A 15,186-nucleotide genomic window follows, 5' to 3' on the forward strand; every position below is an offset into this window, starting at 1 on the left:
TAATCTGCAGCATGATCCAGGAACCCACAAACCAAGAAATTATCACGAAAACTGATGCCAGGACAGAAATTTTACAAAAAAATTCCAATCTTACAAATTGGAAGAAAAACAAATTAACTGCTTGAGAGAATACCACCAACAATGGCTGCAAAAGACACCCATAGATTGAGGTCCTCTGAAATCACATGCTTCTCGAGTAAACATGGAACATTCACCCAAAAAGACACACATTGTCTCAGTAAATCCTAAAGGGTCAAAAATTCACAGAGCTGTTCTCTCACTACAATGGCACTAAATTAGAACTCCATTAGGTATCTAAAAATTACTCAAATACCTAAAAATAAAGCAACATGTTTTAAAATAACCCCAGCAATACGTGAACCGTGAACTTCCAGATGTTCAAGCTGGTTTTAGAAAAGGCAGAGGAACCAGAGATCAAATTGCCAACATCCGCTGGATCATCGAAAAAGCAAGAGAGTTCCAGAAAAACATTTATTTCTGCTTTATTGACTATACCAAAGCCTTTGTGTGGATCACAATAAACTGTGGAAAATTCTGAAAGAGATGGGAATACCAGACCACCTGACCTGCCTCTTGAGAAACCTGTATGCAGGTCAGGAAGCAACAGTTAGAACTGGACATGGAACAACAGACTGATTCCAAATAGGAAAAGGAGTACGTCAAGGCTGTATATTGTCACCCTGCTTATTTAATTTATATGCAGAGTACATGATGAGAAACTCTGGGCTGGAAGAAGCACAAGCTGGAATCAAGATTGTCGGGAGAAATATCAATAACCTCAGATATGCAGATGACACCTCATGTATGGATGTGAGAGTTGGACTGTGAAGAAGGCTGAGTGCCGAAGAATTGATGCTTTTGAACTGTGGTGTTGGAGAAGACTCTTGAAAGTCCCTTGGACTGCAAGGAGATCCAACCAGTCCATTCTGAAGGAGATCAGCCCTGGGATTTCTTTGGAAGGAATGATGCTAAAGCTGAAACTCCAGTACTTTGGCCACCTCATGCGAAGAGTTGACTCATTGGAAAAGACTAATGCTGGGAGGGATTGGGGGCAGGAGGAGAAGGGGACAACAGAGGATGAGATGGCTGGATGGCATCACTGACTTGATGGATGTGAGTCTGGGTGAACTCCGGGAGTTGGTGATGGACAGGGAGGCCTGGCGTGCTGCGATTCACGGGGTCACAAAGAGTCGGACACGACTGAGTGACTGATCTATGGCAGAAAGTGAAGAGGAACTCAAAAGCCTCTTGATGAAAGTGAAAGAGGAGAGTGAAAAAGTTGACTTAAAGCTCAACATTCAGAAAACGAAGATCATGGCATCTGGTCCCATCACTTCATGGCAAATAGATGGGGAAACAATGGAAACAGTGACTGACTTTATTTTTCTGCAGATGGTGATTGCAGCCATGAAATTAAAAGGTATTTTTTAAAATGTCTGTTCGGATAGTGATTAAACAGGGTCTAGAACAGTCTGCTTTCAACTACTCACAATTTCCATGCATATATTTTACATGTAACATATCCCCCACCCAAGGGAGAGAATTCCCAACTCTCACTTAGTTATAAAACCTAGCTCTGAACGTAGGATCTGTGAAGCAGAACAAATCTTTGTATACAGTCAAGTGCAGATTATTATAAACAACTGATAATTGTAAATCACTGTATACAATGAGAAAGCAATGGCACCCCACTCCAGTACTCTTGCCTGGAAAATCCCATGGACAGAGGAGCCTGGTAGGCTGCAGTTCATGGGGTCGCTAAGAGTTGGACACGACTGAGCAACTTCACTTTCACTTTTCACTTTCATGCATTGGAGAAGGAAATGGCAACCCACTCCAGTGTTCTTGCCTGGAGAATCCCAGGGACAGAGGAGCCTGGTAGAAGGCCGTCTATGGTGTCACACAGAGTCGGACATGACTGAAGTGACTTAGCAGTAGCAGCAGCAGTATACAATGAAAGCCAAGTTATCTGTTCTCAGTACATCCAATACAAAATGATATAACTGCAACAAAAACTCTCATTCAAAAGCAGGAAGAATGAGAAATATACCCATGGCTGATTGTCTGCGGAACACAGTAATCCCTACAAAAACAATACCTTAATTTCCTTGGTTTTTCTACCTGGTATCTAGGTTCTCCATTGACTATTACACTTATTATCATCATATGCCCTGGTTCTACCCTTTGGGAGGATGTCCCTTGTCCATTATCCTTCTTGGCTATATATGAGGTTGGCAATGACACTTACCCTTCTGTGTTCTGTCCAGTTACATCTCCACTGACAGTACACACATCATACTGCTACTCTGAGTGCAGGGAACTGCCTTAGAGGTTTAATAGTCAGACAGTGCTTGCTATCCAGACTTGGGCTCTCTTTAGCCACTAGCCGCATACAACTATTCAAATTTGATTAAAATTAAATTGAAAATTCAATTCCTCAGTCACACTGGCCACAAATCAAGTGTTCAATGGCTGCATGTGACTAGCGCCTATAGTATTACAGTAAAGACATAAAATATTTTCATCACTGGTGAAAGTTCTATTGAACACTAGTGCAAAAAGAATATCACAGAAAGACTTGTTAAATTTTAACCGCAATGCTCCAAATCCACATAAAATTAGTATTGTTTTATCTGTTAATCAATCCATGGCTTAAAATATAGACTGCTACATTATGAAATTGTGTCAGTACATGAAAATAATTTCTATAGCTGAACTACTACTATATGTCTCATTACTGGGATAGGTGTCAGAATTCATTGTGAAAACTACAGACAATAATCAAACCATTATGTACCCTGTGTTAACTCTAGACACAAAAGTTGCAGCAGAGACTCTAAACGGCTTTGAATTTCCTGAATTGTACTATGTGAGAGTCAAATAATACAGCTGACTGGTAGAAAGCTGGCAAGTTTTTCAGAGGACCTGCTCTGGGTTAAAGACTATACCATCTGGGTAGTCACGGTATCTTTTCTTTTGCTCAGAGGGTTCATATTCTAAACTCACATCAGTATTTGCCAATGTCTACATTATCTCCAACCTAGTAACTGAAGACCAAAGAGAATGAAGAGGCTCCAAATGACAAGAAGGCACTATTTAGAAGACCTCAGCTAAAGGATATTCCCTTTGGGTTTTATGCCAATTTGAATTTGGAAAACTTGAAAAGACTTCAAGTTTTAGTCTGATTCATCATAAAGAATCAGAACAGAAAGATCTATCTGTGTTTGCAGGAAGTCACCAGGCTCCAGAGCAGATCCAAATTCAAATCAGACTTCTAACAGATATCAGCAGATTATTATAATCTATTATCAAATTTTATATTTCTAAGAATTTGTAAATTATAGTTATATATAATATTCAACATGAGGATAAAAAGCATTTTACCAATCTCTAAAACATATTTTGAGAAAAATTAAAATATATTAAATACTTAACTATGATTATATACTTCGGAAAACCCATGTTCAACGTTATTGTGACTCATTATTACAAAAACTGAATGTTTATACTAACTCAGAAACTTATTTTAAAAATTCTGACCAGTACAATGATCAGTTTAGGGGACATAATAAGATTAAAGGAATTCTTATCACAATGAGAAATATTATAAATATTATAAAAACACATTTCCTTTAAAAAATACTAAATTCTAAAAAGGCAAGCTTCTTTAAGAATCAAGTAAAATAATCAAATTGTCACTATAATATAATAAACTAAATGTCTCTGTAAACTCAGCATGCTTAAAATATATCTTACTGTTTAGCAATTATCATGCACTACAACTGTAACAAAACACTTGAGTAAATAAATTAAATATAACTATAAAATTAAATTAGCATTAATAACAATAAGAAAAAAATAATATTAGACAGAAAAAAGACTCTAACCACTTTGTCCTCCTGGTGTGAATATCCACGAAAGCAAGTTAGAAAGGACAGAAAAGACAAAACAAAAAATAAATAATTAATTCCATTCTTAAACTTTTTAAGACAATGAAATTAAAATTCTGGAAAATTTTAAACTACATTTTGACCAAAATATAAACATTAAGAGGAAAAACTTTTCCATACATTTCAAGCAAGAGCACGCTATATACTAGAATATATTAAGACATATAAAGAGAACAATTTCTACAAAAGCAAGTAAATATCCAAACATCAGAAAAAGGAGAATGTTCTTTCCACAAATAAAATCTTAATTGAGCACTCAATTAACTCAAAGGAAAAAACTAAAAAACGTTAAAGAAAAAAGCTTTTATGTACAAAGATAATAAAACACAGTATCAATGTTTAATTTCATCATATACTATCAAAAACTGACAAAATATAATTCTACATGAATTATTCATATTACTTCTAAAAGTTATTTGTCCCATTAATTTAAGCCTTCTAAACTTTATAACTTAAAAGAAAAAATAAGTAGAAATAGTCATTAAAGACAAAATATTATTGATCACAATTGGTAATTTGGGGTTATAGTTTCCTAACATTATAAATGTAAAAAATAAAATAATATGTAAGATAACTGAGTTTTAAGGAAAGAATATAAAAAAGAATGACTACATGTATAACTGAACCCCTTAGCTATACACCTGAAACTAATACCACATTATAAATAAGCTATACTCCAATAAAATAAAAATTTAAAAAGATGTGGTACATATATACAATGAAATACTACTCAGTCATTAAAAAAAAGCAATAACGCCATTTGTAGGAACATGCATGGACCTAGAGATTATCATACTAAGTAAAGGAAGCCAGAAAGAGACAAATACCATATGATATCACTTGTATGTAGAATCTAAAATATGACAAAATGAACTTATCTACAATACAAAAAACAGACTCTGACACAGAGAACAGATTTGTGGTTTCCAAGGGGTAGGGGAGATGAAGGAGGGATGGACTGGGAGTTTGGGATTGGCAGATGAAAACTTATATAGAATGGGTAAACAACAAGGTCCTAGTGTATAGCACGTGGGACTATACCCAATATCCTATAATAAACCACAATAGAAATGAATATTAAATAAATAAATAAGATGCATGATTTGGTCAAGAGAACATATTTAAATAGGGTAAAGTTTAAAATTATTACATTCATCTCTAATTAAACATAAATAATGATCATAATACTTCATAATGTAATAATAATGACCTGATATATTATAAGTTATATAAATTAAAAATTAAAATCATGTCTTTTTAGGCATCATTGTTTCTCTGAAACATTTCTAGTTGTATACCTTATGCAATTTTCTTAAGCTCTCTAGACCTTTACTTCCTTATCTGCAAAATAGGAAATTAATATTTACTTTATACAGTTTCCTGAGAATTAAACAATATGAAAAGCTCTCCATATACAGTGCCTGACACACAGTTCTATATCTGATACTCTAGCTGATTAAAACACAGGATATTGTGTAGAAGGGATAAGATGCATCCTCTGTATTATGATCTTGACTGATTCATTTGTTACAAATGTTAAAACTACAGGTCATATAAAAGCTATTGTAAAAAAGAAAAGCAATTGTATGCAGTCAAAGAAAACTACTGGTGACCATTTAGTTTAACAAAAATCATTTATGGAGCACTCACATATATGTATCAGGTACTATATTAGATTTATGAAACATAAAAAGTGAGTAAGACAGTTCTTGCCATCAAGGAACTAAATGTATTGAGAGGGAACTGAACAAATCACTGCAGAACAGAAAGCTGCCTGAAAGCAAGTGAAGAATAAGACACTATGGAAACACAAATGACTGATGAGATAACAGAACTTGGAAAAAAAATTGAAAGCTTCTGAGATGTAAGTAGGCCTCTAAAGAATGTTGGCAAGACCAGTGAGGGAGAACATTTTATGCAAAGAACATGGAATATGTAAAAAGTACAAAAGCTCAAACGTGCCTGGCATATTTGGATACAAGTTAGCTGGGAATGACCCCTGGGTTAGGAAGACCCCTCAAGGAGGGCATGGCAACCCACTCCAGTATTCTTACCTGGAGAATCCTCAGGGACAGAGAAGCCTGCAGGGGGCTACAGCCCATGGGGTCACAAAGAGTCAGACATGACTGGGCAACTAAGCACAGCACGGCTGGGAATGACTAAATTATATCTGACATGTATGAACTAAAGTCTTCACAGTTAACTATGTTAGTAATCTGGCAAAAGCTTAGAAGCATAATACTTTCATAAAGTAACTCACATTGCAGAAATTGTTCTTAAAAAGAAAAAAAAACATGAAGTCTAACTAATGAATTTGCTAATAGTTAATCCCTCTTAGGGCTTCCCAGGTAGCACTAGTAGTAAAGAACCCACCTGCCAATGCAAGAGACATAAGAGATGCAAGTTTAATCTCTGGGTCAGGAAGATCCCCTGGAGGAGGGCATGGCAACCCCCTCCAGTATTCTTGCCTGGAGAATTCCATGGACAGAGTAGCGTGGGGGGCTACAGTCCACAGGGCCACAAAGAGTTGGACACGACTAAAGCAAACTGGCACACACTCAATCCCTCTTAACAGATAATACAGGTTAAATTTTAGCTATAACATATACGTGGAAAATTTAGCTATAATACACATATGAAATATTACTCTACCATTGTATCTTTACTATCTTCCAGTAAGGATAAAAAGTCAACACAAAATCTAGTACATAATTTATAAATAAGGCACAACATTGCTACTATTTTATAAAGTGTTTACTTTGCTAAAATGTGCAGACAGACTGGAAGAAGAAAAGTCCAGAAGCAGAAAGAACAGTTAGGAAGCTGTTGCAATACTTCAGGTAAGAAACATATGTGATAGTGGTATGAACCATAATAGTAGCAAGAGAAGAAGTAAACTGATTTAGGAGATATGGAGAAGTATGGCCCCTCAAGACCTGATTGAGGAAGAAAGAGAATCATTCCCAGAGCTTGGTTTGAGCAACCAGGTGAATAAGAAGGCAATTCCTTGAGAGAAAAAAACACATGAGAAGCAGATTTGGTGGAAAATAATGAATGCAAGTATAGATAAGGTGAATATGAGGTGACTATTAATTCATCTAAGCCTAGATTTTCAGCAGGAAGCTACATAGATAGACTTGTAGCGCAAAAGAATAATCCGGCTAGTGAAATCACATCGGTAAATCATCAGCATATAACAGAATCTGAAGCTATGAAAATGAATAAAATCTCCCAAGGAAATTGTTAAAGGAAAAAGGAAAAGTAAGGATAATGACCCAATATCAACAAAATACCTCTTCTCTTTGAACTGGCAAGCCTCCAAGGGAAAAAAGTTCAAAAAAAAAGGACGAGCAATCTCTTCTAATCAAATTTTAGTAACACAATTTAAAGTTTCACTGTATTTGTCCAAAGTGATTTTAATCAAACTAGAATTGAGTTGCTTGAAAAACAAAGGTAATGTATAAATATGAAATATTATCAAGGTCCTTAAGACATTAAAATCTCATGTGAAAAATAAAAACCAGCTGTGGAGTAGTAGTTTAATTTTAAACAAATGGAAAATCTGGATATTTTAAAATGACTACAAATGAATCTTCAATTGAATCATTTGAATATTTATTTCAGTTTTACACTTAGTCTGTGTTTAAAAAAAAAGACTAAATGGTCATTTCAAAGATTAAAGATTAGAATTACCTTATATATTTTACATATATATTCATAATGACGGAATCAGTTTAGGTGTGCAACAAGGAACACACTAACCCAATATAAAATATGATCATTTAATTGAATAAGAAAACATATGTGAAAGGTTCTTTCATGGGACCCTACATCCCTGTTAGGTAAGAAGCAATACTATAGAAATTACTGCAAAACACTTTAAAAGCATTCAGTGAGTATGCCAGGTATATGCCTAAGTGTTGCACAAATATTAACTCATTTTGTCCTCACAATAGCCTTGTAAGATAGGTACTATTATTACTTCTAGTTACAGGTGAAGAAGCTGAGGCAGAGAGACTAAGCATCTTATACTAGGTCACAGAACTAGTAAATAACAAAACTGGGATTTAAATTTAGTCTCACTTGGGCAAGAAGAAAAAACATAAACAATGTTACTACTACCCATAGAAAGTTGGAATGGTTATAGTAAGATCAGATAAAATACAATATTTCAGAGCCAAGAATATTTCCAAGAATAAAGAAAGTCATTTCACAATTATGCTATGCTATGCACCACCCTTATGGCAGAAAGTGAAGAGGAACTAAGAAGCCTCCTGATGAAAGTGAAAGTGGAGAGTGAAAAAGTTGGCTTAAAGCTCAACATTCAGAAAACGAAGATCATGGCATCCCGTCCCATCACTTCATGGGAAATAGATGGGGAAACAGTGGAAACAGTGTCAGACTTTATTTTTTTGGGGCTCCAAAATCACTGCAGATGCTGACTGCAGCCATAAAATTAAAAGATGCTTACTCCTTAGAAGGAAAGTTATGACCAACCTAGATAGCATATTCAAAAGCAGAGACATTACTTTGCCAACAAAGGTTCGTCTAATCAAGGCTATGGTTTTTCCAGTGGTCATGTATGGATGTGAGAGTTGGACTGTGAAGGAGGCTGAGCGCCGAAGAATTGATGCTTTTGAACTGTGGTGTTGGAGAAGACTCTTGAAAGTCCCTTGGACTGCAAGGAGATCCAACCAGTCCATTCTGAAGGAGATCAGCCCTGGGCTTTCTTTGGAAGGAATGATGCTAAAGCTGAAACTCCAGTAGTTTGGCCACCTCATGTGAAGAGTTGACTCATTGGAAAAGACTCTGATGCTGGGAGGGTTTGGGGGCAGGAGGAGAAGGGGATGACAGAGGATGAGATGGCTGGATGGCATCACTGACTCGATGGACATGAGTCTGGGTGAACTCCGGGAGATGGTGATGGACAGGGAGGCCTGGTGTGCTGCTATTCATGGCATCGCAAAGAGTCAGACATGACTGAGCGACTGAACTGAACTGAACTGAACTGATGCTATGCTAAGTCACTTCAGTCGTGTCCGACTCTGTGTGACCCCATAGATGGCAGCCCACCAGGCTCCCCCGTCCCTGGGATTCTCCAGGCAAGAACACTGGAGTGGGTTGCCATTTCCTTCTCCAATGTATGAAAGTGCAAAGTGAAAGGGAAGTCGCTCAGTCATGTCCGACTCTTAGTGACCCCATGGACTGCAGCCTAACAGGCTCCTCCATCCATGGGATTTTCCAAGCAAGAGTACTGGAGTAGGTTGCCATTGCCTTCTCCATTAACAATTATAAAGGGGCCAATTATTTGATAGGATGTAATGATCCCAACTGCTTATGCAACTAAAAACAGAACTTTAAAATATATAAAGTCAAAGTTGATAAAACTGAGAGTTACTATTTGAATACCCATCTTTTAATAATTGGTAGAAAAAAACAATGTGGAAAATAAACAAGGATTTAGTAGAATTGAACAACTCTATTAAACAATTTGACCTACTGAACATTTAAAACCACTGTCAAAAAATAACAGAATATACACTCTTTTCAAGAACACACAGAACATTTGTCAAACTAAAGCACAGTCTGGGCCATAAAATAAGTACCAGTACATTTCAAAGGACTCAAGGCATACGAAGTATATTTGGGACCACAACAGAATGAAATTAAAAATAATGAACAGAAAGATCTCTAGAAACTTTCACCTCAAATATTTAAAAAATAAATAACATACTTCTAAGTTATTCATAAGTTAAAAAAAAAGTAAAATTAGAAAATGTTTCAACTGAGTGAAAATGAAAAGACAACGTATTAGAATTTGAGAGATGCTACTGAAGCAGTACTTAGGGGAAATTAATAGCACATGAGGCCTGTATTAGAAAAGAAGGAACATCTCAAAGCAATAACCTCAGCTTCCACCTTATGAAACCAGAAGAAAGAAGAGACAATTAAACCCATAGTGAGCAGCAGAAAACAAATAATAAATATGAAATAAGAAGTCAACAATTTAAAAATCAATAAAACAAAAAACTGGTTCTTTGATAATATCAATAAAATAGGTCAGTATCTGTCAGTCTGAAGAGGGAAAAAGAGAGAAGATACAAATTGCCAATATCAGGAATGAAAGAGGCAGCATCACTACAAATTATACAGACATTAAAAGAATGATAATGGAATATATGATACTAATAAAGTCAACAACATACGAGGAACTAAACAAATTCTTTGAAAGATACAAATTACCAAAGCTCATTCAAGAAAAAAAAAAAAAAAACAGATAACCTGAATAATCCTATATCTACTAAATTGAAACTGTATGTAAAAACTTTCCCCCCAAAATATAACCGTTTGCCCAGATGGCTTCACTGGTAAAATCTATAAAACATTAAAGGATAAATGATACCAACTCTACAGAAACTCTACTAAAATACTGAAGAGAAAGAAATACTGCCCAATTCATTTTATCTGGCCAGCATTACTCTAATACCAAACTCAAAGACAGACATCACAAGAAAAGAAAGCTACAGATATTAACCTTCATAAACACAAAAGCAAAAACTGTAAACATAATTTTATCTAATCCAACTAATTAACATGTAAAAGATATAATCCATCATAACCAAATGGATTTATTCCAGGAATACAGAGTTGGTTTAACACTTCAAAATCAATCAAAGTAGTTCACCATATTAACAAAGAAAGCAAAAACATATAATCAATCACAATAGACGGAGAAAGAGTATTTGACAAAATTCAACATCTATTCTTAAGGTAAACAAACAAACAAAAACTTTTAGCAACATTTATGAAGAGCTGACAGCTAACATAATACTTAATAGTGAATGCTTTCTCCACAAGATGAGAACAAAATAGGAATGTCTCTTCTCATCACTTCCACTCAAAATTCTACTAAAGTTTCTAGCCAACACAACTAGTCAAGGAGAAGAAAAATAATCAGGTAACCAGGGAGAAAGATAAAGAAAAGTTATTAGTTCTGGGTAAAACAAAAGAATGAGAAAAGGGAAGCAATGAGAAAATGGAGAAATTAAATCACAAAGGGTAACAAATTCCCATTATGCCTAAGTAATGTATGTAAAGACATCAGCTTCATATTTTTAAGCTCCCTAAGAACTGGGTGATAAATATCTCCTACTAAGAAGGAGATAAATGCAAATTATAAAGAACTAATTGAGACCATTTAAAACACTTCTTTTGCTAATTTCAGCATAGCATTCTTTGGGAAATATTAATATATTCCCTAAAGTGGATGGATAAACTACAAAAATCTAGAACAGGTGTGAAACCCAGCCTGAACATTTCTTCTTTAAATTCCATATTCTAATGTTTTTTTCATTAATGTTAAAACAAAAATAAAGGGTATTGTAGCCTCAAAAGCTATAAAATTATGAAACATAGAATCTCAAAGCCAGAAAGAGCCTCCTTCAGAAAGAAAGGAAATACAGGCCAAAGAAGAGCAGATCTACCAAGTTGATAAAATTATGTGAGGTAATCGAAAAAGCTGTGACACAACTCAAACATTAACCAGCTGTGTGACTTTAAGAATGAACTCTAGTGTTTCTGGATCTGAGTTATCTACATCTATAAAATAAGGAATTAGGCCAACTGATCTCTAAATTCTCTTCATCTTTGAACGTCTAAGATCCTATGAGTCTAAAAGATCATAAGCTAAAGACAAAAACAATGAGATAAATACCTTTTTAATTCAGAGGAAAGTTTTTTTAATTCTTTTATCTGACCTGAAGACACTAGGGAAGGTTTCTGTTCATTGATTAACCTGAATGCTAATTTCAGTTGTCTATTTTATTCACGATGAGCTTAAGTATGAGAGAATTACGAAGTTCAGCTTTCATCCTGTACCTTGTTTGAGCGTAACGACACGCGACCTCCACAGCGAGCACAGAACTTGGTTTGGCAATATGAACAGTTATGGCCACATCCGTCAGCAAACTTGGTTTTGTGGCAGATGCCACAGGTTGGAGCATCACCCTTCTGTTCTTGTTGCTGCTGTGATTCTTCACCCATCTTCTTTACCTGCTCCTTATACATTTCAAACTGCTGATGAAGTTTTCTGCAGAGAACACAGACAAGAAAAATTTGGTTTCCTGATGGTCTCAAAAAATAGTAATAATTACCACAATCTGTGGACACAATTTTATACCTGAAAAATCCATGTGAGAATAAAGAATAAAAATTTAACTTTCTGTTGACAATAACATCTTTTATGGCACACAACATCGTAAAAGTGTAACTAGTTCTAACTTCTGATATACATGCTAATTTGATAAACAGTACAATTAACATACTTCTTTGAAAGGTAATTGTAAAATGTCTACCAACTATCTGCAATATGTTTTCAATCATATACCATGAAATATTTATAATGTTACTTTTTCAAGAGTTTAGCTTCAGAAATAGACTGAGCGATATGACTTGCACAGGGAAACCAAAACCTATCAACTTCAAATCACTGAGACAGAATCTCAACTGGAATGCAATTAAGAATCAAAACAGAGAGGAAAACATTGGATGAGTGGTCTCATTAACTATCCAAATCTATTCAACAGCCTGGACATTAGTTGGCTGCAAAGACACTTGAAATATTAGGAGTCTACCAAATAAGGCAGTACAAATAAAAGTAAGGCTGTTACAGATTCTAGTTAAAAATAAATAGTGATAAAACTTTTACTATTATCTCTATAAAAGATGGTTTTAAGTGATTAAAACTATAATTTTGATTTACAAATCAAAGTTCCTAGTCAGAACTAATGCATAAGATTTACAAAGCTGCAAATAATGTCACTCTCATCCTAAAAAGGACAAAAGGCTAAATAATCTACAAAAGCATAACTTCTCTTGATCCCATCAGAGAGTTGAGGGTTATAAGACAAGCAAATAATCTGAACTCCAAGACAAACCCTTCCAAAGAACAATGGGACACACTATTTCACCTTTGGCAGAGCATAGGAGAAAGAGGTGGCCACCAGACAGTTATGAGGAAATTCACTAAAATTTTATTTAACAAATTGTAAAAGTCAAGTGTGGGCTAACATGACAATTTGGAATAGCTATGGGCCCAGGATCACAAGCACTCTTCCACATACCTGTACTGGTTATTCATGAGGAACAATGAGAGCAGGACATAAAAACAAAAAGAACCTTTTAGGGGTGCATATGTACAAATATAACAGAAGTGACTGACTAGAGGCTACTACAACACAGGAATTCCCCAGACTATTTCTCCTAAAAAAGCCAAAGCTGTAAGCCACAGGAAAAGGGAGTAAACTCTGTCATCCCCAGGACAAAGGCAAAGATCTACTACAGTTAGGGAAAAGCTTGGGAGGGGAAAACCCCTCTTTTCATGAAGGAGAGACAGGAAATCATCTTCAGCCAAGAGCTTGCCCACAGATCAAAGGCTTTTATCACAAAGGGGGAGGTAGAAACTCCTGCCCTAAACCATTCAGAGACGCCAAGCCAACTTCCTTACTTGGGAAAAAGGGAATAAGAACTCTGAGCAGGCCTCATCCCTGAGGCCCTCGTAGACAGAGCCTGTCAAAGATGGAAGATGAAAAACACACAACAGAACACCCCAACCCTATCACAAGCCCATATCAAGAAATAAGCACCAGTATTCTGCTGCCAGGGAATGGGCAAGAACATGGAGAGAGGCCCTCTCCCTCTGTGATGTAAGTGGGTAAGAACAGCTGAAGGGGTACCAAAACATAAAAAAAAACAAACAAAACCAAACAAACTTACAGTACTCCTGCATTCACCCCAAGCAAAAAGCAGCAGGAGCTCTCTGTTAGAGAAATCTGAAAACAGTAGTGCCCTAAAGATACGGACACCATCCAGACCTATCTGAGCCCCTGACCTGACTAGTGATTTCACACCCAGTGGCTCAGCAGTAAAACATTCACCTACAATGCAGGAGACGCAGGTTTGATCCCTGGGTCAGGAAGATTCTCTGAAGGAAATGGCAACCCACTCCAGTATTCTTGCCTGGGAACTCCAATATTCTTGCCTGGGAAATCCCATCCCGCCAGAGGAGCCTGGCGGGTCACAGTTCATAGGGTTGCAAAGAGTCAGACATGACTTAGCAACTAACAACAACAAAGGGAAAGAACATATGATTATGTCAAAATATGCCGAGAAAGTGCCTAAATCAGCAAACTAGGAATAGACAGAAACTTCCTTAACTCAATAACAGCATCCACAAAAGGGTTGTATTTGAAATACTGAGTGCTTTCCCCCTAAAATCAAGAACAAAGCAAGGTGGTGTCTCTCACTACTCCTAATCAACACTGGACTAGAAATCCTAGCTAATGCATTAAAGCAAGAAAAACAATAAAAATTAAACCATAGAGGTTGGAAAGGAATATTTTTAAACTGAGCAGATGGCATAATTGTCTATGTATAAAGTCCCAAAGAAACTATTAAAAAAAACTCCTATAATAGATGAGTCTAGCAAGGTCACACAGAGAAGGCAATGGCAACCCACTCCAGTACTCTTGCCTGGAAAATCCCATGGACGGAGGAGCCTGGTAGGCTGCAGTCCATGGGGTCGCTGAGCGACTTCACTTCTACTTTTCACTTTCATGCATTGGAGAAGGTAATGGCAATCCACTCCAGTGCTCTCGCCTGGAGAATCCCAGGGATAGGGGAGCCTGGTGGGCTGCCGTCTATGAAGTTACACAGAGTCAGACACGACTGAAGTGACTTAGCAGCAGCAGCAGCAGCAAAGTCACAAGATACATGCTCGATATACAAAAAACAATTGCATTTTTGTATACTAGCAATAGACAGTTGGAAATCAAAATTTTTTAAAGTAGTATGCAATAGGCATCAAAAATAAAAGAAAGAAAAGTCTAAGGTATTAATCTAGCAAAATATAAGCAGACTTTCTTTGGTAAGAACTATAAAATACTAAGAATTAAAAGAGATCTAATTAATAGGAGAAATATTCTATATTCATCATGAGAAGTTTCAGTACTGTTAAGATATCAATTCCCTATAAATTGATTCAATGTCATCTCAAATCACAATCTCAGCAAGAATTCTTTAAATAAATTGACAAGCTAAATCTAAAATTTGTATGGAAAAGCAAAACTCTCCAATTAGGCAACACATTTTGAAAAAGAAAATAACTGAAGAACTCACACTACCTAATTTCAAGACTTACCATAAAAACTACAGAAGT

General features: G+C 35.9%; 1 protein-coding gene across 27 annotated transcripts in view; it reads right to left on the reverse strand.

The window, feature by feature from the left end:
* The window catches only part of RIMS2 (regulating synaptic membrane exocytosis 2), a 608,892-nt gene that overhangs the window by 473,239 nt on the left and 120,467 nt on the right, over positions 1-15,186 (reverse strand). For all 27 annotated transcript variants that reach the window (XM_059874470.1, XM_059874473.1, XM_059874468.1 and 24 more), the window contains one exon: positions 11,850-12,060. In XM_059874470.1, coding sequence (XP_059730453.1) covers positions 11,850-12,060 — 211 coding nt within the window. The remainder of the gene's footprint in view (positions 1-11,849; positions 12,061-15,186) is intronic.

The sequence above is a fragment of the Bos taurus genome, chromosome 14 (genome assembly GCF_002263795.3).
Source record: "Bos taurus isolate L1 Dominette 01449 registration number 42190680 breed Hereford chromosome 14, ARS-UCD2.0, whole genome shotgun sequence".
NCBI classification, from domain to species: Eukaryota; Metazoa; Chordata; class Mammalia; order Artiodactyla; family Bovidae; genus Bos; species Bos taurus.